General features: G+C 43.7%; 1 protein-coding gene across 6 annotated transcripts in view; it reads left to right on the plus strand.

The window, feature by feature from the left end:
- The window catches only part of HCK (HCK proto-oncogene, Src family tyrosine kinase), a 183,243-nt gene that overhangs the window by 55,693 nt on the left and 106,293 nt on the right, over window positions 1–21,257 (plus strand). For 3 of the 6 annotated variants that reach the window (XM_078651770.1, XM_078651771.1, XM_078651772.1), the window contains one exon: window positions 8,463–8,543. The exons of 1 other annotated variant lie outside the window; for it this stretch is intronic. Coding sequence is in view for 2 of the 5 variants with exons in the window: in XM_078651774.1 (XP_078507900.1) it covers window positions 8,499–8,539 (41 nt within the window). In the remaining 3 variants the exon portion in view is untranslated. The remainder of the gene's footprint in view (window positions 1–8,462; window positions 8,544–21,257) is intronic. 2 more of the 6 variants (XM_078651774.1, XM_078651773.1) reach the window with 1 other exon arrangement.

Here is a 21,257-nt window from a genome sequence, read left to right on the forward strand (position 1 = left end):
GGAGGCATTCTAGCGATCGAACATCTCACTGGGGACACAAATTCTCGTTTCGCCAACTTAGTGTTGGTGAGCCACACGCGAGAAAAAAATCTGCCACGTGGCGGTTGCCGGAGTTTTGCCAGAACTCCGTGCTCCAAGCTATGCACGCAGTGGGTAAAACTCCACCGGCGGAGCAGAATTTTTCACCCACCCATACTATCGTTAGTTGCAGAACTCGGTCCTTTTTGATTCCAATATTTTATTCTATTTATTCAGCTAAATTGGGTTTCCATGATGAGGAGTGTAGTCTCTAACCGCTAGATCAACTGGAGACACCGTAGTATAATTATTTTTGGTAAAAACCAGGGTGATCAAATATTGGGGTTCAGACTATTATTGGGGTCTGGTTCTCACACTATACATGTCATATTTTGTTGCAAGGATATACAAAAATAAAACCAAGACAAGAGCAGAGACCAGCTGCATGGCATCTGGCACCTGTGTCTTAAAGTATAGCTAAGGTCTCTACTGAGTACTGAAAACAATTCATCCCAGCCATATGTGAATGGTGCCCAACACCATGATTCTCATCAGAGTGCTATCTATTTCTGTCTCTTACAAAAAGCGGCTCCTTCATCCATGTTAAAGATGCCTTTTTCTAGGATTTTTTACTAATATGCAATGATGTAAACATCTGTTAATGAAATTATCGTTTGCCGAATATTCGAGTTTGGTGAAGCATTGCAGGGCAGAAGAGCATTACTAAACGCTTTATCTACTTCCTCAATCTTTGATGCACACATTTTCCTTTTATAGATAGATATAGAAATAATATTGTTTAGCTGCTGTAGTCACAAGTCTCTGCACAAAGGAGAAAAGCACACCAACCTGCCATCAAATCACGAATACATCTTTTCTGGAGGCAGTAATTCAATTATTGTTTCAAAACTTGTACATATTTTTCAGTTTATTCTTTTACATCCCTGTGTTAGAGTTCAATAAGCAGAAAAAACGTATTTGTCTTTGTGTTTTGTGCATAATGTTTAACAATGAAACTTTTGAACACTTCAAAATCTAAAGTTTGAAATCAAGGACCCACGAACGAAATGTCCAAGAAAATATGAGAGTTACAAGACCAGGGTTGTGAATGCTACATAATGATTAGCGATCGGAAAATTGTCACTCAGGCATGACCCTAATTATGACTAGGGTTCCCGGTTTTATGGTATTTTCTTTTTTTACATTTCCGTCTGTATTTATCCATATTTATTTTTTGCTAATTTTATCTGTATTTATCTATATTTATTTTGGTCTTTGTGAAAAAATTAAGCTGAAATTAGCATATTCCTACATTTATTTAACCGATAAATAGGCACTCGTGCTTGAATGCCTGCCAGGTTTCAGTGCTGTGAACACCTGCTGAAGTTAAATCAATGCAGTTATATGAAAGCATGCACATTTCAGCCTTGTGTGTATATATACTGCCGTTAAAGCCTCTTTACTAAATTCCCTTTCTTTTTTAACCCCCTTTCCTATCAACCCACACAGCTATTGGCTTGGCAGTCATGGTAGGAAGAATTTAGAATTACTCAAAAAACAACCACATTTCCGTTTTTATCCACATTTAAAAATAAATACAGACAGGAAAATAAATACTTTCTGTCTGTATTTATCTGTATAAATCAGTAAAAACGGAAAACAGGGAGCCCTAATTATGACCAAGCACAGTGGTTTTCCTAATGCACAAAGAACAATTTCAAATAGTTCCTTTGGCTACAGTACCAACACAAGTCCACACATCTTCAGTGACCCCATCCTCTTGTGTTGACCCCCCTAAATCATCCAATCATCCTTGAATGAGAGTTACTTGCTTTAGGGGGCTCAGTGTCTGGTACTGCTTGTCTTATTGATTATCCTCTGCTTCAATCATTCTTCTGTTCTTGTAAATTCTAGTCTAGCCTTGAAGATGTCATTCTTTTCATTTTACAGTCAGCAATAACACCATGGCTCTTTTTGTTCTTTTTTTTAGCCATGAGTTTTAGTCAATGGCCTCACATCCTTGAGACTATGGGAGGACATGTTTTTCTTTTATGTTGCTCGATTTCAGCCTCCGCTAGGTTCAGGGGGCACCCAAAGGGTGCCCCAACCTCACACTGAGGATGTTACACCTCCTCGCCAGGCTATGCGGGGTCTAGAGGCTGGTTTGTATATGAGTATAGTGAAGGCTACAAGCCATAATACCTGAACACCTGGGTGAAATGTCTACTGACCTTGTAGTAAAGTCCACTCAGTCCCACGTTTCAGCTACTACCTCCCAATCCGAAAGTACGGTGTGTGAGCAAATATCTGGGAGTATAACATGGATGTGTGTACAAAGTTTGGCTTCCCAGATCAGGGCTAGGCCCTGTTGTAAATAGTATTTTATCTTTTAAATGATTTATAGTCTTTCTTCAGTTTTACTTGTATGACATATTTATAGAATGCTTCTGTGATCCAGTTTACAACAGGCGCCTTGGATAGAAGCCCCTGAGAGCTACCTTGGGCACAGCCATCACTGTTTACCATGCATGGCTTTGGACGCCGAAGATAAACCCTGTCCTGTTCCATTCGCCTTGTCCTCCCTCTGAGGAGTAAGCCTTACAAGAAGCCTACACATCAGATCCTCTGTTTTGGTTGGCTAACAGCTTCCTATAAAAGGAAACATCTCACTAGATGCGAACATGGGAGTGGAACAACAGCACCTATCGACAGTATAACGCGGTTATAACCAGCTAAATTCATAGGGATCAATGAAGTGAAGCGAGCAACTATTGCACGTCTTTAGCCTGAGATTTGTTGTGGCAAGTAGTAAGTCCTAGGAAAGATCTCTCACAACAGTATTGGGGCCAAATCCATAGTATTACTCGAAGTCGTATTCAGACCTTTAGGGATCTGACAAGAGCAACAACCTTGGAATACCTTGGAGTCAAAAGTCTAAATAGGGGATTTAGTGATAATCGTTTCTTGGTGCAATAAACATGTTTGTACTTATATTTCGACTCCAAAAATGCTATAATCTATGAGTTTTTTGTGTCACAATTTAGTTTAACGGGTATGTTCTTTCTAAGTGTAACGTCATATTCTTTTTATAAGTGATACCATTGAATGAATAAAAATATGTATTGTGTACCGTTTGTTATCGCACAGTATCTTACCTGTACCTAAATCTTCTAACTTCTCTTAGAAAAAGTCTTCACGTCTCACCTGCTCACACCTTGAAAATTCAAATCCTCAAAACACTAAGGGCTAGATGTATCAATATACCCTTTTGCGATTTCCAAATAGCGATTTATAAGGAATCGCTATTTGGGAATTTCAAAATGGCATGTATGTAGAAATTCGCTATTTTTTAGCGATTTCTTAAAATTCCTTATTTGCGATTAGCAAATTGCTAATCACAAATAAGGAATCATTTCCCATTCATTTCTATGGGCCAGGAGGCCCATAGGAATGAATGTGAAATTATTCTCAATTTGCGATTCGCAATTTGCAAATCGCAAATTTAGAATAATTTCAAGGGTGCAGGGGTGTCTCAAGGACACCCTGCTGCACCCCTGAAAACGACATGTGTGCGCATATGGCGCACATACATGTCCTAAGGGCATGTATGAGCGTCACATGGCACCTTTACAAATTGCATAAAGTGCATTTGTAAAAGAATTCGCAAATTACCACCAACTACAAGTTGGTGGTAATGTGCGATTTCTTAGCCAAAATTCGCTAAAATTAAATTTTTCATACATAGCATTTAAGAAATCGCAATTTGCGATGCTTGCGCAATGTTAAAGAATCGCAAAATTTGCGATTCCTTACTATTGCAAACTTTTTGCATGATACATCTCATTTCCCGTTTTTCTTGTCACAAACGCTGCTATTTTGCGAATCGCAGCGTTTGCGACAAGAAAAAAGCTCGATACATCTACCCCTAAATCTTGTGCAAAACAGCGGGATTTGTCAGCTTAAAAAAAATATTAGTGCGAGGAAGTTTAGCTGTTGGTTGTAGCATGAACCTTTAAATGAACTCTCACGCATTGACATGCAAGGCCAAGTGGATTTGCCCAACCACATTTGGAATCACAACAGTTAATGTACCATTTCATTTATCTTTCAATCCTTGGTAGAATGCAAATATTGTTGCATCACCTGGACTCCACTTTACTCAAAGTTGTTCTTCGGGTCATCTGAGAGTGATTAGTGTGGATTCTTTGCCTCTTCCACGTTGGAAATCCGTTTTTCTTTCTTAGAGGAGCTAGCCTTCTTCAAGAAAAGTAGAGATCTCACAGAAAGCTACAGTTTAAATTAAGTTACTGAGGAGAGGTCCATTGGATAGTGCGCCGTAATTTCCAGTCCAACTGTTCAAGTTCTTGCTTCTTTGGCATGCAGCAGAGGATGCTAGCAGAATGCTTTGAATATGTTTGAGAGGCTGTGATGTAGAAAGCTCTAATTAGTTCATTGGTTTCTTTTGGATGTCGCAGTTACAATTATTTTGTTGTGTGTTTGTGGTGGTATGATTTGGCGAAATGGGTAAGAGAAGGCTGACTTCTCCGTCTCCCAATTGAAAGCATGAGTCAAGATTTTTTTGATTTTTTTTAATGAGATGCTGTATAAGTTGCAGTGTGTGGTTGGGGCAGTAGAGGTGCATTCTGGGTTACAGAATTCAGAGACAAATGGCCCTTAGCTGGGTCTTTTGTATTTGAGATGTAATGAGAATAGTAAGATTTTGTGGCTACCTTGACCACTGCTTTGTAAATGCTGAACTGTCAGTGAAACTAATTTTTCTTAATGTGAATGTGTTTTTTTCCCGAATGTCTTAGATGTGTTTGTCAGTTTTTGGTATATTTACATCCAGAGTGAACCAGACAGCCTTCCAGTGATGGGTAGTTTTGCAAAGCTTTGAGGGCAACCTCTGTACCAAAGACTGTAGATAGCGATTAATAGGATTGTTTTATGGAAATCATTGGATCCTATGGCATACTAGTTATGAGTTCTGATTAAAGGAGTCTTATTAGTAATTTTCTGTGGTCGCTGTGGGAGGATGAAATTGAAAATGGCAATGTGTTGATCGCTTCAGATGATAGTTTTTTCCTGTGACTTCCGGTGGCTACTTGATAAACCATTTTGAGGAAAAGATTGCATTGAGAGTGTGATCAGAAAAGTGGGTAGAACCTGTGACTAGTTAAAGGCAGTAAAGTGTTTCAGGGTTAGCGAGAAGGAATGAGGTCTGGCACAGCAAGGGTTGTCGAACCCAGATTTGTGATCTCATAAAATACATGCAGAGTTCTGGGTGTTAATTGTAACACCCCAAATGGAGCCTAGGAGAGCATCGAGAAGGCTGGTTGTGTGAAAGAGGTTGATAGACGAGAAGAAGGGAGGCTATAAAGGCAGCAGCGGGTAAGCCACAAGTACGGAATCCCATTCCACATCCTAGTGTTCTTTAATGTTGGAGACCTGACCTCTCAGGTCTAGGATGTAATCAGCTAGCTGAGTTCTTCTCCTCCAAAATTGACACCATCTTAAAAACCCTCCCGACCCCCAATATCCCCCTACACCTGCCTTCTTCTCCCTTTGCACCCGACGCTCTTCGCTTGGACGCCTTCTTCCAGGTAACGAAGGAAATGTTTCTAGCAACCTTAAACTCAATCAAGAGCGGTGCACCGACAGATCCAGCCCCTATTAACAAATTAAAAATGGTAGCCACCACGGTGACCCCCCTCTTCACCAACTTAATAAACTCCTCCCTCAACCAAGGCACTGTCCCCGCCAACTGGAAAAGGGCCACCGTTGAAGCGCTATTAAAAAAATCCCACCTCGACCCTTCAGACCTGGCAAATTTTAGACTAATCTCACTTCTCTCTGGAATCAGCAAGGTAGCTGAAAAGATTGTTAACCAACAGGTCTCCACCTTTCTGGAGTCCAATGGTCTCATGCGCCTTTCCCAGACAGGATTTAAACCAGGGCAGGGCACAGACACTGCCCTCATAGCAGTGGTCGAAGAAGCGAGAAGCATTCTGGACGCAGGGGGATCAGTGGCAGTGATCCTCCTGGACCTTAGTGCCGCATTCGACACGGTGGACCATGCTACCCTTGTCCACCGGCTAAGTAGGGCTGGAGTCACCGGCCCTGCCCTGGCATGGCTTAAATCTTTTTTGGAGCACAGAACCTTCGAGGTGGCCGATGGGCACATCCATTCTAGAGCTCGGCCCCTTCAGTGTGGGGTCCCCCAGGGCTCCTCCCTGAGCCCCACACTTTTTAATGAGTACATGACACCCTTGGAAGAAGTTGTGACACCTTTTGGCATAAAAGTAGTCATGTACGCCGACGACACCCAACTTGTCGTCTCCTTAAATCAGTCGGCCCAATGCTTGGAAAACTTAGCCACATGCCTACAGAACATCTCAAAATGGATGAGTGACTCTCTCCTCAAACCTAATGGGGAGAAAACAGAGATTCTACTACTGGGTGACTCCTCCAAACTTCCCACTAGGCTTCTGTGGCCGCCCTGCATGGGAACACCCCCCACTCCAAAAAAGAAAATTAAGAGACTAGGCATCTGGCTTGACCAGGACCTCAATTTTAGGACGCACGCCAGGAAAACCGCTGGAACTTGCTGTGGCCTTATGCGCATGGCACGCAAAATCCTCCCCTTGATACCTCCCCAGTCCAGGAAACTCCTTATTCATGGCCTTATGATATCAAGGTTGGACTACGGAAACGCCCTGTACCTGGGTGCTCCAAAACTGGCCATTAATAAACTCCAATACGTCCAGAATGCAGCAGCTAGGCTACTTACCGGGACGAAGCCTAGATGCTCCGCAAAACCCGCTCTCAATTCTTTATACTGGCTCCCAATCCAAGAAAGAATCATCTTTAAAACCCTCTGTATCTCGCACAAAATCCTTCATGGCAGAGGCCCCCCTATCCTGAGTCCCCTCATTAAACCACATAAAGCCAATAGGCAGCTGAGATCAAACACCCTTTCCCTGGCCAGTGTCCCCAGAATAAAAAGAGCACGCTCAGGGGGCCGTCTCTTTTCATATAACGCCCCTAAACTATGGAACGCCCTTCCCCTTAACATCCGAAGAGAAACCAATCTATTGACTTTCCGCAAGTAATTGAAAACCTTTTGCCCTGAAATCTCCCTTCCTGGATCTAGAATGTAGAGCAACAGCGCTGGGATGCCTACGGGTAGCTACGCGCTTAAAGAAATCCGATTCAAATTCAAATTCAGTAATGAGATTTTTAGGCCACTGCTAGTCCTCCTCCACTCTGCCTGTTTGGGGCTGTTTCTGAACAAGGTTAGAAATCCCTGAGAGACTGGCTGGTCCATGAAGTATTGGTGCATGTTTTTTCTACATGGATTTCAGTGAGAAAAAGTTTGGACAAAGCTGAAACAGTAGAATAACTTTGCAGACAACACAGACCCCTTCTCACAATGTGATCAGATGAACGTGTGATTCCCTCAAATAGACCCAGTACTACATCCAATGGCCAGGAGATTGTTTCTACATTGTACAGTCACTTCAGTAAGAGGGTTCCCAGAAGAGGGACTTCCAAGTTAAGAACTGTTGGGAATCATAAAAAACATCTTACTGCAGCTCCCATTCGGGGGTTACGGTTCTTATGTCAGAGAGAAACAGATGTTAAATTAAGCTGTTTGTATGAAGTTACCAGCATATGACTGCAAAGCCTTGTCATTTTGATAGGGGTGCCAGGGGGCAAACATGACAGCCATGCAAGATTCAACATTCCCCACAGTGAATCATCTACCTATGTCAAGCTTTATTATCTTTATTATCGCCTTAAAATCAAGTATCTTTAAGCATCAAGTCACTCAGAACACATTCTGTCTTGGGCACCCTGGCTTCTTGTGATCCTGCTGTGCTCTAATCAGGACAACACACTGAAAGGCTTAGACACTCTGTACCTATGCATAAAGGAAACACACTCTCCTAGAGGAAGGTTTGCTTTCATAAAATCCTCTCTAGCATTATTTCAGTATTCCTGCCACTCCCTCATTCTTGTTCTTTGCAGCAGAATTAACCAGGGCTGTTTTCAAACTCGTGCTCTCAGTGGTTATCACTTTCCTGCTGTGCTAACATTCCAAGCTTTTGACTTTATTTCCCTCACATGTCCTAACACTTCACATGCATAGCTCCAATAAATCCTTTATTCATCATGTACTCACAGTTTTCATTCATTTCATTTTTCACCAGTTCATACATCCATTGTATGTTACAAGTGGTTTTAACAAAAGGCACAGCTATTTGGTTTGCATATCTCCTCGTTTTTCATCCTTATGTTGCTGTCAGTAACACCATCAGGAGCCTATGGTGTTAAATATACTTTGGGTCCCTTCTGGGGTGGGATGAGTAACTTGCTATCATGTCTCCATTCTAGAAACAAACACTTTTTACTATTACCAATGTGTGATCACTTCCTTTCAGGTCTTGGTTGGAGCACTGTGGTTCAGCTGCTGGTGAATGATTACAGAGGGTTTAGTCTGTTCCTTTTCAACACGATTGTAGGTGAGTTGCCTTTTTGATATTTTTTGTGCTTTCTGCATTGTAATGTTGATGATGAAGTAGGTGTGATGGAATTCATAGTTATGTGAATATTTTGATAATTTTACTTTTTTTGTTCTTTCTGTATAGTTGTGCAAATAGGAATTTGCTTCTCTGTCTTACTGACTGCTTTTGTAGCTACCGACTTGCAACACACAAACTCACCTTAAAGTTACCACAGACTTTTGTAATACATTTTCTACCATTTCCTAAAGAGATGAAATCACAATAGGCAAGCTTGACGTTGTTGAATTGCATACATGTATTCCATAAACAGATGCTATTATTCCCATTCATTTTAAAGGCAAAGAAAGGCAACAAGGCTAAAAAAATGGCACCCCCAGTATAGTCACTTCTGTGTCGCAGTTCGGGTATTGCCCACCTCAAACGACCAGCTGCTACATGGTCATCAATAAAATACAGTTTGAACAAAACGATGAGATGCAATACAATCTTAAAGAGATTTTTCAATGTTCAATAATATTCCAATCACTGTATTTCCGTGTAAGCAGAACAATTCTTTATTTTAGTTTTCGTCTAAAACAAGTAGGTACAGCCAATGTGTTTCGTCTTACAAGGGCTTCTTCAGGGCAAAGTATTGAATTATCACTTTCTTTAAATCCTAAACGGAAACACCAGCATTCTGTCGCACTTTGACTGCTTCTTCGTCCTTCAGGGAATAAGTATCCATAATGTATCCATAGAGGTAACAAGTGTTCGTATCGGGTTAGTCCCGTGTCAGAAAAAGTCATCCGATAATGAAACACCCCAGACCTCACAAGTTGATAGTGCTGTTGTTGAGCAAACCTGCAAATGTTTTGGCACTTCATCGCTTGTTGAGCGATCTGCTTGTGATACAGCTTATCGAACCCAGGCGAACCATACAAAACAAAAATCTAAGACATGGAAAAAAATGTACAAGAGATCCCAATTCCCCTAATCCCTTGGCCCATACTATTGCCTCGATAAATTCTACTTTTGATAGAAGTCAAGATATGTCAGCTAATTTAAGGGGCTTGAAACGTTTTTGTTGCAGTCCCTTTAAAAAAGGCCCAAGTAGCTATTGGGTTTGGGACAGCTAGTTTCCTTAGTCTGAAATTTGAATTAATCTAAATGCCTGAGGAACAATTTGAGAAATATTACCCCATGATTCTCTGAGGCACCTGATCGCTGCTCAGTATTTTTTTATTTTTTTTGTATATGTTGTTTATTGAAATTTTAAGTTTCACATTTACATTTCCGTCAGTTGAGAATTTGTACTACAACCTGTAGCTACAAATTCTGTAACGTTTTTAGTCTTAACAGCGTACTTTTCATATGCTTCTGCAGCGGGTGTGATAATATGTCGTAACGTGCATCTTACATTTGTCTGGCCACGGCATATACAGCCCATTACATCATATGTCCTTTACAGATTTGTTACATTGCGGATAACACGTTGAATCTAGTTCGGCTTAGGTTCATCTGACATATTGTACATTTGATAAGAGAAGGACAGAAATAAAACAAGGGAGAGGGGGTACAAAACTTGGAAGAGAGCTGAAACAACCCTGCATGGCTGCTGGTATCTGTGTACGTGCATGTCACTTTATGCGACCCTGTTGGTTGCCTTGGTAATTGGTGTCTGGGGCGCGTGCGTTCCAGCTTGCCATTGCACAGCAAAGGGCAATGGGTCTAATGTCTATGAATGATTTAAGGGTGTTGAACGCAAGCGCGGAGTTACCCCTCCGGGTCAGGTGTTTGCAAGGGATGATCTGGTTGATCCGCAAACTGTTGTAGCGCCGCGAGAATCGCTTCCCACCTTGTGGAGATAGATATTTTCCTGAGGCCCGTGGTTCCCTCACGTCGAATCGCTATAGCTTCAGCACTGTTCCACGCAAGGGTAGAGTGCCTCCATGCTTGTATATGCGGGTGATCAGGTGCCTTCCATCTATTTGTGATTAGCCTCTTGGCTGTCACCATGCCCAGGTCTAGGAACCTGAAGGTGACTTTAGTGTTTCATGTCCTATGGAATATGTGTAACAAGTATGTTGGCCAATAAAAAGGTATCTCTCTCTCGGTGCAGGCACGGAGCGTGGTCACTACCCCCTCCCAGTACACTCTCAGACTGGTGCAGCCCCAGAGCATGTGCACCAAGTCTGCATCTACAGCTGCACACCTGGGGCAGGCTAAGTCAGCGCTGTGAAAGTATATTAAACAAAGGTTGGCCCTGCACTCAAATAAGTGAAATATGAGTAATAATAGTTAATGAACCATACTCACAATGCAAAAAAGAGCAGTCCATCAAGATCTCCCCAATCAAAGAAAGGCACTGGTAGATTTTGATTGTAGGTACAACATTTCTTTCATTCTTTATTGAAATGCAAATTCTTAAATTCATGCTCGCCGACGGATTCTTTTTTCAGAACCAGACGACCTCACAGAAGCACAGGAGATACATTTAGCACATCACTGGTTGTTAAAGGACGGCACGTGCTAATCAGGTCTTTTTTCAGTACATCACTTTGACGTACGTAATTGAAAGAATTACATTATATTGACTTACTCTGCAATTTTGACCTGATTACATTTTTATAAATACCTCATCTTAAGAAATTCTTGCCTACAGCAAGCCCTGAAGAAGTCCGGAGGATGACATAACGCTTCGGCGATCATGAGTTTTAAGGATTTGTATTTCAATAAAGAATGAAAGAAATTTTGTACCTACAATCAAAATCTACTAGTGCCTTTCTTTGATTGGGAAGATCTTGACGGACTGCTCTTGTTTGCATTGTGAATATGGTTCATTAACAATTATTACTCATATTTCATTAATTTGAGTGCTGGGCCAACCTTTGTTTAATTTGTTGAAGTTACTTGCATGTCATTTCTTTGGGGCACATGGAGGCCATGTCCCAGGCCCTTTGCACCAAGTTCAAGATAGAAAATATAGCCTAGATAAGGTACTTTGACTGGTGCAGGGCTTTTGCCTTGTCCTCCCCTTGTGTGTTGAGCTTTACGGTGAAAGTATCTGTTGATGTTGGCTGGTGTGTGAGGTACGCCCTCTGCGTTATGTAGAATTGGATTTGTCTAAATCTAGCGTTCCTGAGGATCTGAACTGGACTGGCCAGCTCCCGCTCCCATTCTTTATCTGTGAATTGTCGACCCAGGTCGTGTTGCCATTTGTTGTGGAAGGGGTCTAGATTTACCGCTGCATGCTGTCGCAATAAGGCCGAAAACCACCGCAAAAGGTGCCTATCAAGTCCCATGACATGTATATATTGTATACTAATATATGTTTGTGGCTCAGTTGCGAGATCTCCCCATTTCACGAAGAGCGTAGCCATCAATGAATGGTGCAGGTGTCGTGCCAGTGCTGTAGTTCTTCAGCTGTATGTGTTGCCCGGCCCGTAGGAGCCTCCTCCAGGCGGAGCGCCCAGGCGTAGGGCGTTGTGCCCCAAGTTAGGTAGAGGCTTCTGCGGTAACACCTGTACTCTACCTTTAGGAATCGGAGCTCGGGAGGCCGCACCCTTGTGCCAGGGTGGAAGAGCGCAAGGATCTGGTGGAACGTATACGAAGGGCATGTGGTTGCCGTGTCGTCGCCCCGATGGTCTGCTATCCATCTGGCGATCCATTGAAGTTGGGCTGCCAAGTAGTAATGCTCGAAGCAAGGCGCTGCCAGGCCTCCCTTATCAATGGGCAGATATAGTTTTTTAATCGCCACCCTGTGCCGATTGGGACCCCCGATAAAGTCTCTGGCCATCTTTTCCAGTGCAGCAAAAAAAAAGGTGGGGGCATAGAAGGGCAGATTGGCGAAGTAGTACAGAAATCTCGCAGAGCCACCATTTTGATCAGCGCCACTCTACCGACCACTGCGCAAGGGAGCGTACTTCAGAATTACAGGTTTCCGTCAAAAAGGTCCAGTGGCTGGTGATATACGCGTATGCCCAGGTATCGGAATGTGTCAGCACTCCACTGTACTCTTATGTCATTGAGTATAAGGCCTGTGTCGCGGCAATCCTCTTTAAAGGCACATAGTTTAGATTTAGCGACATTTGCATTTAACCCTGATCCAACTGCAAATTCCCAGTGGATTTGAGCTAGTCGTTCTGGTGCCTGAGTGATGTCTCTTAAGTAGATCAACAGATCTTCAGCGTACAGTGACACCACTTGTGTGCCATCACCCAGTGGTATGCCATCATGTAACTGTGTTCGTAGTGACTCCGCTAGTGGCTCTATCATGAGCCTGAAACGGAGAGGGGACATCGGGCAGCCCCGTCTCGTCCCCCGCCGCACCAGGATGGCAGCCAAAACGTATGGTCCAAACTTCACTCTCACCAGAGGGTTTGTATAGAGTAGGCGGGTTAGCTGTAAAAAATCGGGGCCTAATTTGTATTTTTTGAGAGTTGCAAACATGTAATTCCATTCGAGAGAATCAAATGCTTTCTCGAGATCAAGTACGAGGCAGCCTGCTCTCAGCCATTCACATACGGAGTAGGTTGCGACTCGATAAAAGCGATGCAGATTAAGCGAGGAGTTTTGGGATGGCACAAAGCCGTTTTGGTCCACATGCAGCAGGGCGGGGACTACCTGCGCTAACCTGTATGCTAGGATTTTCTCTAAGATTTTATAATCAGTGTTGAGCAGGGCGATGGGTTGATATGAACCCATGTCTGCTGGGTCTCTATCCTGCTTGGGCAGTGAAATCAGATGTGCTTCACATAACGTGGGAGGGAGCCGTCCTTCATCCACAGCTGCTCCATAAAGGACGCTTAGCCGTGGTACCAATGACACTTGATATGCCTGGTAATATTCTGCCGGGATTCCATCTGGTCCCAGGGTCCTCCCCGTGGCCAGGGACATAATTGATTCTCTAATCTCCTCTGCCGAAATCTGAGCCTCCAGTATCTCATTGTTCGTCCGCGACACCTCAGGCAGTTGCACCTGCTATTGGAAAGTCGAGAGGGAGTGCTGTACATGGTGACTTTGGGATTGGTACAGCCGCTGATAGTGCTGCGTCAGGGCCCCTTGGATGTCCCTCTGCGTGTGCACTAGAAGTCCTGTACCATCGTGCAGTGTAACTATCAGTGTGCTGGTGTGTTTTTTGCGGATCAGCCAGGCTAGGATTCGACCTGCACGATCACCAACATCATGAGCGCGGTGTAATTATGACAGCGGAGGCGTTCCATCAACTCCGTATGCTGTGTGTGCAGTGCCCCCTGACTATGACGGTCTCTACCCTCACGCTCGCCTTCTGTCTCATGGCGCAGTAGTTCTAGTTCTATTGTGCTCAGACTGGAGGTGAGAGTTTTGCATATGTTCCATGTCGCACCCATACAGTGCCCCCTTGTCGTGGCTTTGAAAGCTTCCCATTCTATTAGTGCATCCCTGTTGTTTCCTCGTTAAGCTAAAAATATTTGAGGATCCCCATGCCCAGGAAGGAGTGAAAAGGTGGATAATCGAGTGCAGCTGTTTGAGGTCTCCACGTGGGGGAGGGGGCGCTCAGGTTCCCAGGTAAGTTTCAGTAGCTGGGAGTTGTGGTCAGAGTGCGTCCGGCCTAGATATTCTATATGGTGGGCCAAAGGGAGCAGCGCGGGGATCCCACTTTTCTGTCTAGACATACATGTAGGCGGTGCACTGCTGAGTAGTGTGAGTAGATTCGAGCCTCCGAATTGATGGCGTGCCATATGTCTAATAACGCCCAGTGTGCCAGCCAGTCTGTGAGAGCCTGCGCTTTGGACGTTGCTGCAGTCCTGGACAAGGGCGGGAATGATCTGTCCAGGTCTGCATTGAGCACAGAATTAAAGACTCCCCCCAGGAGCCAGGGGACTCCGCTCTGCCCTGATAGAATTTTTGAGAGGCCTTCTAGAAATGTTGGTTGACTGACTTTCGGGGCATATTTGGATCCAATTAGGATCGCTTGACCACTGAGCCTTCCACTCACAAGCGCATATCTGCCTTTGGGGTCGATTAGCGCCTCTTCACTTGTAAACGGGACCCCTTCTCTCACCCAGATGAGGGCACCTCACGCCTGTGCTGAGTAGCTGGTGCCATGTATTTGGCCCCTCCATCGGTGTCAGACGTGGGACATGTGTGTTTCTTGGAACAGCGATATGTCGGTGGCTCTGCGCCGTAGCTAGGCATAGATTTAAATATCTATGTGACGGCGTGTGTATACCGCGCACGTTCCATGTGATTACGTTGACCTGTGCGATGTTTCCTTTTTACGTTTACGAGGTCGGCATTAGCGGGGCAAAATGCTGCAGTTCCTGGCCTGCGGGGATGTACTCCAGCTCAGTGCTACTAAAAACGAAACATGCGTGAACTAAACTATGCATAACCATGAGGGCGAATTCCGAGTGGAAGTCTGTCCACACTGTATTGCCCAACCTAGGGCTAAAAACGTTTGTCACAATGACCTCTGGTGTGGGTGTGTGTGTGGTGTGCTGGCGGTTGAAAGTGGTTCGCCCCTTAATGTCATATTGCGGTTGTGTATCCCCTCAACCTATCCGCAGCGCAAGGGAAGAAGGTGCGGGTCCTGCATGTCACTCAACATGGAGTTACGACTGCACAGCGGTGCACGGGCGTCACCCCTGGGTCTCTGCAGGGCACGTCACTGTCTCAACGGTCCGTGGGTTCCATTGGTGGGGTCACTCAGGTGGTGGACATCCGCAGTCTTCCCCAGCGATGACAACTGCAACACACTCGCCGACCGGGGGAAACCGGGCCTTGCGACTGCCGGCTGCGCTTCTGAAGGTGCTGGACGGCGAGCCCCTCGGTGCCGGGTCTTTCGGAATCGTAGTCGCACCTTTGCTCACCTCCTCTGCATTCATTCGTTCACAAACCTGGGCTGCCACTGCTCGGGCGCTCTTGTGTCAACTGGGTGCGCCTGGATGGTGGGTGATACCAGAATTGAACAGGATAATTAGGGGTGAAAGGACGGGGCTTTAGTGACTCGCGTCCACCATATTTGGCTGGCTGGCCACGCCCCCTGATCGCTACTGAGTATGCTGACAAAATGGATGCAGCTAGACCATTTAAAAGTCTGTCCCTTAGGAATGTCAGAATCTGAAAGGAGTCAGATGATTTGGCTACAATGCTCTTAACTGCACACCACTTCTCAGGGTTTGCCAATGCTTAGAATAAGCTGACAGAGTTTACTAGAAGATGCTCTTTCTCAGAACACACTATGTGATTTAGGACAAGCCCTTCACTTTCCATGCTGTGATATGTAAGTGCACAAGCTTTTTCTGAGATAGTGTTGGAAATTGAAGAGGAGGAGGATGTATTGAAAGCTAGTCCATTGCAAGTTGTTTCAGCAGTGGGTACTATGGGCAATGAGGCCTGAAGCAGACTTTTAGAATTATCATGACTTTCTCCACTCTGAATCTTCTGCAGTACTCTTGGGAAGTGGGGAATTTCTTGAAAGGCATTTAAGATCTCCTCTGGCCCAGGAATCGATTAACCACCCAAGCTTGATGGCACCAGGTCTTCCAGCAGAAAAGACAGAGAAAAGCATTCATTATCCAGTGACATGCTCAAGTCCAATCACGAAATGCTGAATAATGGTACTATTTTCTGAAAACTTTCCTGACTTAGGTGGAATGACACTGAGGATGGCATGTTGCGACTGAGGCTGTCTGCCCGAATGTTCTCCCTCCCCAGAATGTACATTCCTTTAGGGAGGATACATGGGTTTATCCCATGAGTGTCTTTTCTGCTAGAGCTCTGTTTTTTGTTCCACCTCGTCTGCTCCAATAATTTTTGGCTACTTGATTGGCTGTTCTGATCAGCACCAACTCCCCTATAGGTGGTGTGCAAACATCTGAAGGGCATACTAAATAGCCATAAATTTCTCCATCTGAGGCCAACTGCTCTTTACTAACATCCCTTCAAAATTTGCTCTCCACTGACTCCCATGGGTTGTTACTACTGATGGAGTTTGGTATTCAAGGTACACTCCTTCCTGTACGTTCTGTGGAACCAATCACCACTGCAGTTCCTGTTTCACTTTGATTGGCACTCTCGTAGCTTTGAGATACTGGGGACTAGTATTTCAGACGATGATATGATAGGGTTATCATATGATGATGAGCCCAAGGAACTGCAGCCTTCGTTGACTCCATCATACTCTTCACCTTCAGCCAAGCTCTGGCTGAAGATTGCAGGAGAGCTAACAACTCTGACAATAGAGGGGCCAATTCACAAGGGGCCTACGCACTTGTGGAAGAGGCCCCACATCGTGGCTGGGGTCCCGCACTCGTGGCAGGACCTCTGTACTGCAGTAACCCATCGTGGGGGTCCCGCCACAGGTGTGGGCCCAGTCACAAGTGATGGCCCCCCGCCATGAATGCAGGGTGTTCACCACGAGTGCGAAGGCCCTTTGTGGTTTGGCCCCTGTGTCTATTTATGCTGTGTTCTTGCTTTTGCAAGAAAAATGTGTCCTTGTTTTGAGTGGAAGAGAACCCAATAATCATCTTCTGTCGCATTGGTTGAAGACTGGACTTTTGAAGATTAATGATAAGTCCCGAGGACTCCAGACGTCAACAAAACTTTTTAGCACTGGACTTGGCCTTTAAGAGAGAAGAATAAGAGATAAACCTGTCTTTGAGATGAGGTCAAATCTGCACTCCAACATTTGTGATGAAGTATCCCATCCACCAAACTGTCAATCAGGCCTGTACCAATGGACCTAACTCATGCTGAAGACCATTCAAGGTACCAAGATGACATCTTCAGTTTACCATAAATCAGGGAAGTGGGCCCCACACGATTTTGGAAGAAACACAGATAATTTACTGAACAGCGTTTGAAAAACTGCTGCAGAAATTTAATAGAAAATATGGATAGAAAATCCTTACATTTAGATCCCCGTTTTTTGACATATTTAGAGTGAGGGAGGAGAGATAAGTTGGTGTCACAGGAAGGAAGGAAGCAAAATGCAGATTGGGAGATGGTGTAATGTTAGAATATTATGAATAAATGTTGAATCCATATGCTCTGTTTGAGGTTATTTGTGTATTCATGGGCATGGTGGTGTCAACGGAAACAACTGGGCAACTGGAGCAGCAACAGCAGTGAGTATTAACAGATGCACATTTTTGCTCTGATGGCCTGTTGCATACATTTCTTTTTCAATTGTACTGTATATCTTTATTTGTGTACATTTATTTATTTATTTGAAGGTTTTATATAGCGCGAACAAGACCCTTGCGGGTATCGGAGCGCTTTACAAGGAAGATGTTGGACACAGGTGCATGCATATAAAAAATAGCGATATATGTGATTCCGATAATAGGACATCATTAATAAAGACTGACACTTATATTACAGTGGAGAGTACAAAATTCAAGTGATTTTCGCCATGAGCTGCCAATGAACTGCCATATGCCAAGGTATTTGGCTATCTCGTTCTTAACATTTTAAATGGAATTAGAACAGTGGTGGAATGGAGAAGACTCAGGTATACATATACTCTACATTCTTTAAAACGTTCTTCATTTGTTTCCTGCACATTGATTTTGGGGGAGATAGGGCATATATCTTGGAGTCCTTTTCTTTAGTTGCAACGTAACTAAAAAAACATTGTTTGTCAATAAAACTAGGAGGAAACCTTCCATAGAAAAGCAGAATCCGAGGTTCCTGAAGACACATAGTGGCTAGTTCCTCTAGACACTCTGCCAAGTGCTTAACCAGCACGTCTAGACACACTAATGTGCCTTTGTTGTACATCAACCTTCTCTCTTCTTGAGTAACCAAACACTATAAGATGAGAGGTAGTGCAGACTGGAGAACTTAGTGTGCCTCTCAAGCATTCCCAAAGGTGACTCCTACCAATGCTTGTCCATGGAACCACTGGAAGTTAACCAGGACAGCAGCATGGTTACAACATCTTCAAGTGAGATAACTGGAGAATTCCAGGCACCTTGGATACAGTCTAGGAATCATAGACAACTTGGAGGTTTAATTTTTTGTCGTGTGGGAATTTTATTTGTAATCACTGTATCTTAAATGGTTTTATCTGATTGTATTTGACATTGAATTCATTTATGATACATAGTGTCTGTTTTAAATGTTTTTTAACATTTTTTAACATTACAATCACTAAGATTTCTAAGTTACTAATGGTGAGCATGGCGGACCCATTCACGAGGCTTTTGCTGACTATTAGGAGTGTTATTCAATCCTTGTGTTTGTACCCAGATAATAGCTTACATTTGATTATTGGTGAGTATTTATTTATTGTTTCTTTTTCTCATTTTATGATGTTTTTTGTGAACTTTTATGGTTAGTACTAACCAAAATAAAGTTTAACTTGACTTGACACAGACAACTGGGTGACTTTTCACTAGTTAAGACTACACCTTCAGAGGACTTTTTACAAGTTGCAGTTTGAACCTATGATGTCCCATAACAATCTTGCCTTTCAAAGCCAGTGGTGTAGTACAGGGGTTGTCCCCCGACAGCACAGGTTTTAGGGGTGGTGGCCCGTCCCAGCCCCCGGCTCTTATCTGTGGCTGTGCGGGGTGGCCGTCGCGGGAATTGTCAGCACCCCCCACTCCCCGCTCCTACATGCAGCCACCGGGCAGCAAAAGCAGTGACCGCCACGGGTGGCATAATGTCTAGGTATGCCACTGGTCAATGCTAACAGTAAATCGGAACTAATAATATACTGAGGAGGGATATGTTGCTCAGTTGTCACTCTTCTCACTGTCTGGTGTTCCCTACTGGCCGCCTCTCTGTTCTTGCCAATGCAAGCAAAACTTAACAAAATAGTTGATGGGGCTCTAAAGTAAATTTTTCAAACTGCTCTTCTTGGAGCCATGTTCTTCAACATTGCCTCATTGTTACGTTGGGCGATATTTCCATATGTTTCGACTGTCAAACCAGATTATTTGAATATTAAACTTTGTTAGGTTTCGTGTAGGCACCAGATTAAAGCTTTGAGTGCATGCCCTGTTGTTGATCAGCTTGAATAACATGAATCACATTAATTTCAGGCAACTATGGTTCATGTTGGCACCCTGATGTGTAGTTGAAGTTTCATGACTGAAATTGCTTTAATTTCAGACTAGCGTACCTAGTTTGAAGTTTAAGAATAAAACACCAAATAAAGCAGTTTAGAAAAAAACACTGACTGCCCCACCAGCCCTTTTCTCATAATAAATTGGAAAATCCTCTGTGCTGTGTTCTGGCCAGTCTCTGGTATTTACTCTAAAGTAAAGCATTAAAATGTGCCTTCACCTCTGCGCAAACTTTTTCTAAACCACATCCAGTCCGAATATATGCAAACTACTTTACAGCTCCTCGTGGTTTGAGTGTTACAGGCAATAGCTTGGTGCCACCCCTGTTACTAGGTGTGAAAATGCTCTTCTTGCCCGCATGCTGTCAAGGGTTTTGAGTGTCTCTGACCTCTTGATGAAGATTAAGGCCTGGTCCACGTTATTGGCGCAATGTTGCGTATCCTTTTCTCTGTCTCTGTGTAATCCATGTAACATCTTTGTAGTATGGAGATTAAGGGGCCCATTTAACGTTTGGCAGGCAGAGTATGCCACACTAATGGTCCACCTGCCTTATTTAGGGTGTGAAGACCTGCCACTTTTCTGTTGACGAATCTCCCATTGGCTCTGTCAACCGAAAGCTTCCTTCGACAGCTTAATAAAGATTATAGAGACCCGTTCTTAAGACCGGTCTTATCAACCTACACTGCTATGATTCGCCCACAATTCCAGTATGAAGAAGAATTGTTAAACCTAAGTGCCGGCACGGCCCGTAAAGGTAAGAGCGGTGCAGCGGGGTGGGGATTTAACAGACGACGACGAGGGAAAAATAATTCCTTTATTAATTTTCCCTCTTCGTCGTATGTCAAATCCCACCCCACTCCACCCCACCGCTCTTACCTGCATGGGCCGTTCCTACCTAAGTGGCAAACTTGATTGAGATTATGAAGAAAGGAAATGTCCAAAACATTTGCTGTTGTTACCAAAGTTAGCAATGACCCAGGCTATAAGAATAGAAGCATGTGTAACAGCTTGGAGCTACCTGCCATGTGGGAGGTGGTAAGATTTTGGCTAACCTGGAAAAGGAAGAAAGTCCAAAAATGACCATCCTCTGTAAATATGAGATCGAAACAGTGAACTGAAATGGGCAATGGAGGCTATAAAGGCCCTAGGAGATATATGCAGAACTTTGGGATTAAATATAGGAAACCAAAACCTATAAATAGACACTGCTAAGGCGGAACTCTGCGTGTTAACTAAAACTTGCACTAGAGAACAAAACATGAGTTATTTAAGCGGCAAAATATCTACCTAGTTCTTGCAACACTCATGGCAAAATGGGGAATGGTTCCAATATATAGATGCTTTAGCGAACCCTTCCCTTAGACTAGAGTTGCTAAAAGTCAGAATTGAAACAAACCTTTGTATTGCGCGTCATACTGTGAAAACTGCTGATGTAGATGCCAATGGGAAATGTACTTGCGGGCTAAATGTAAAGTGTGATTGTCTGCAAATCCTATAAGATCTCCCAAGGCTACTGGTTGTTCGAAATGTATCTTTAAAGCAAATTCTTCTAAAATAGGGTATCTAAGAGCGTAGACAAGCGCTCGCATTTTTTAAAGAAATTCGATATTTGGATGTGACGTGCAGTAGGAACATTTTTCTTAGCAGTTAAGGATTTTTTAAAGGATTATTAATC

This window comes from Lissotriton helveticus, chromosome 7 (assembly GCF_964261635.1).
Source record: "Lissotriton helveticus chromosome 7, aLisHel1.1, whole genome shotgun sequence".
Classification (NCBI taxonomy): Eukaryota; Metazoa; Chordata; class Amphibia; order Caudata; family Salamandridae; genus Lissotriton; species Lissotriton helveticus.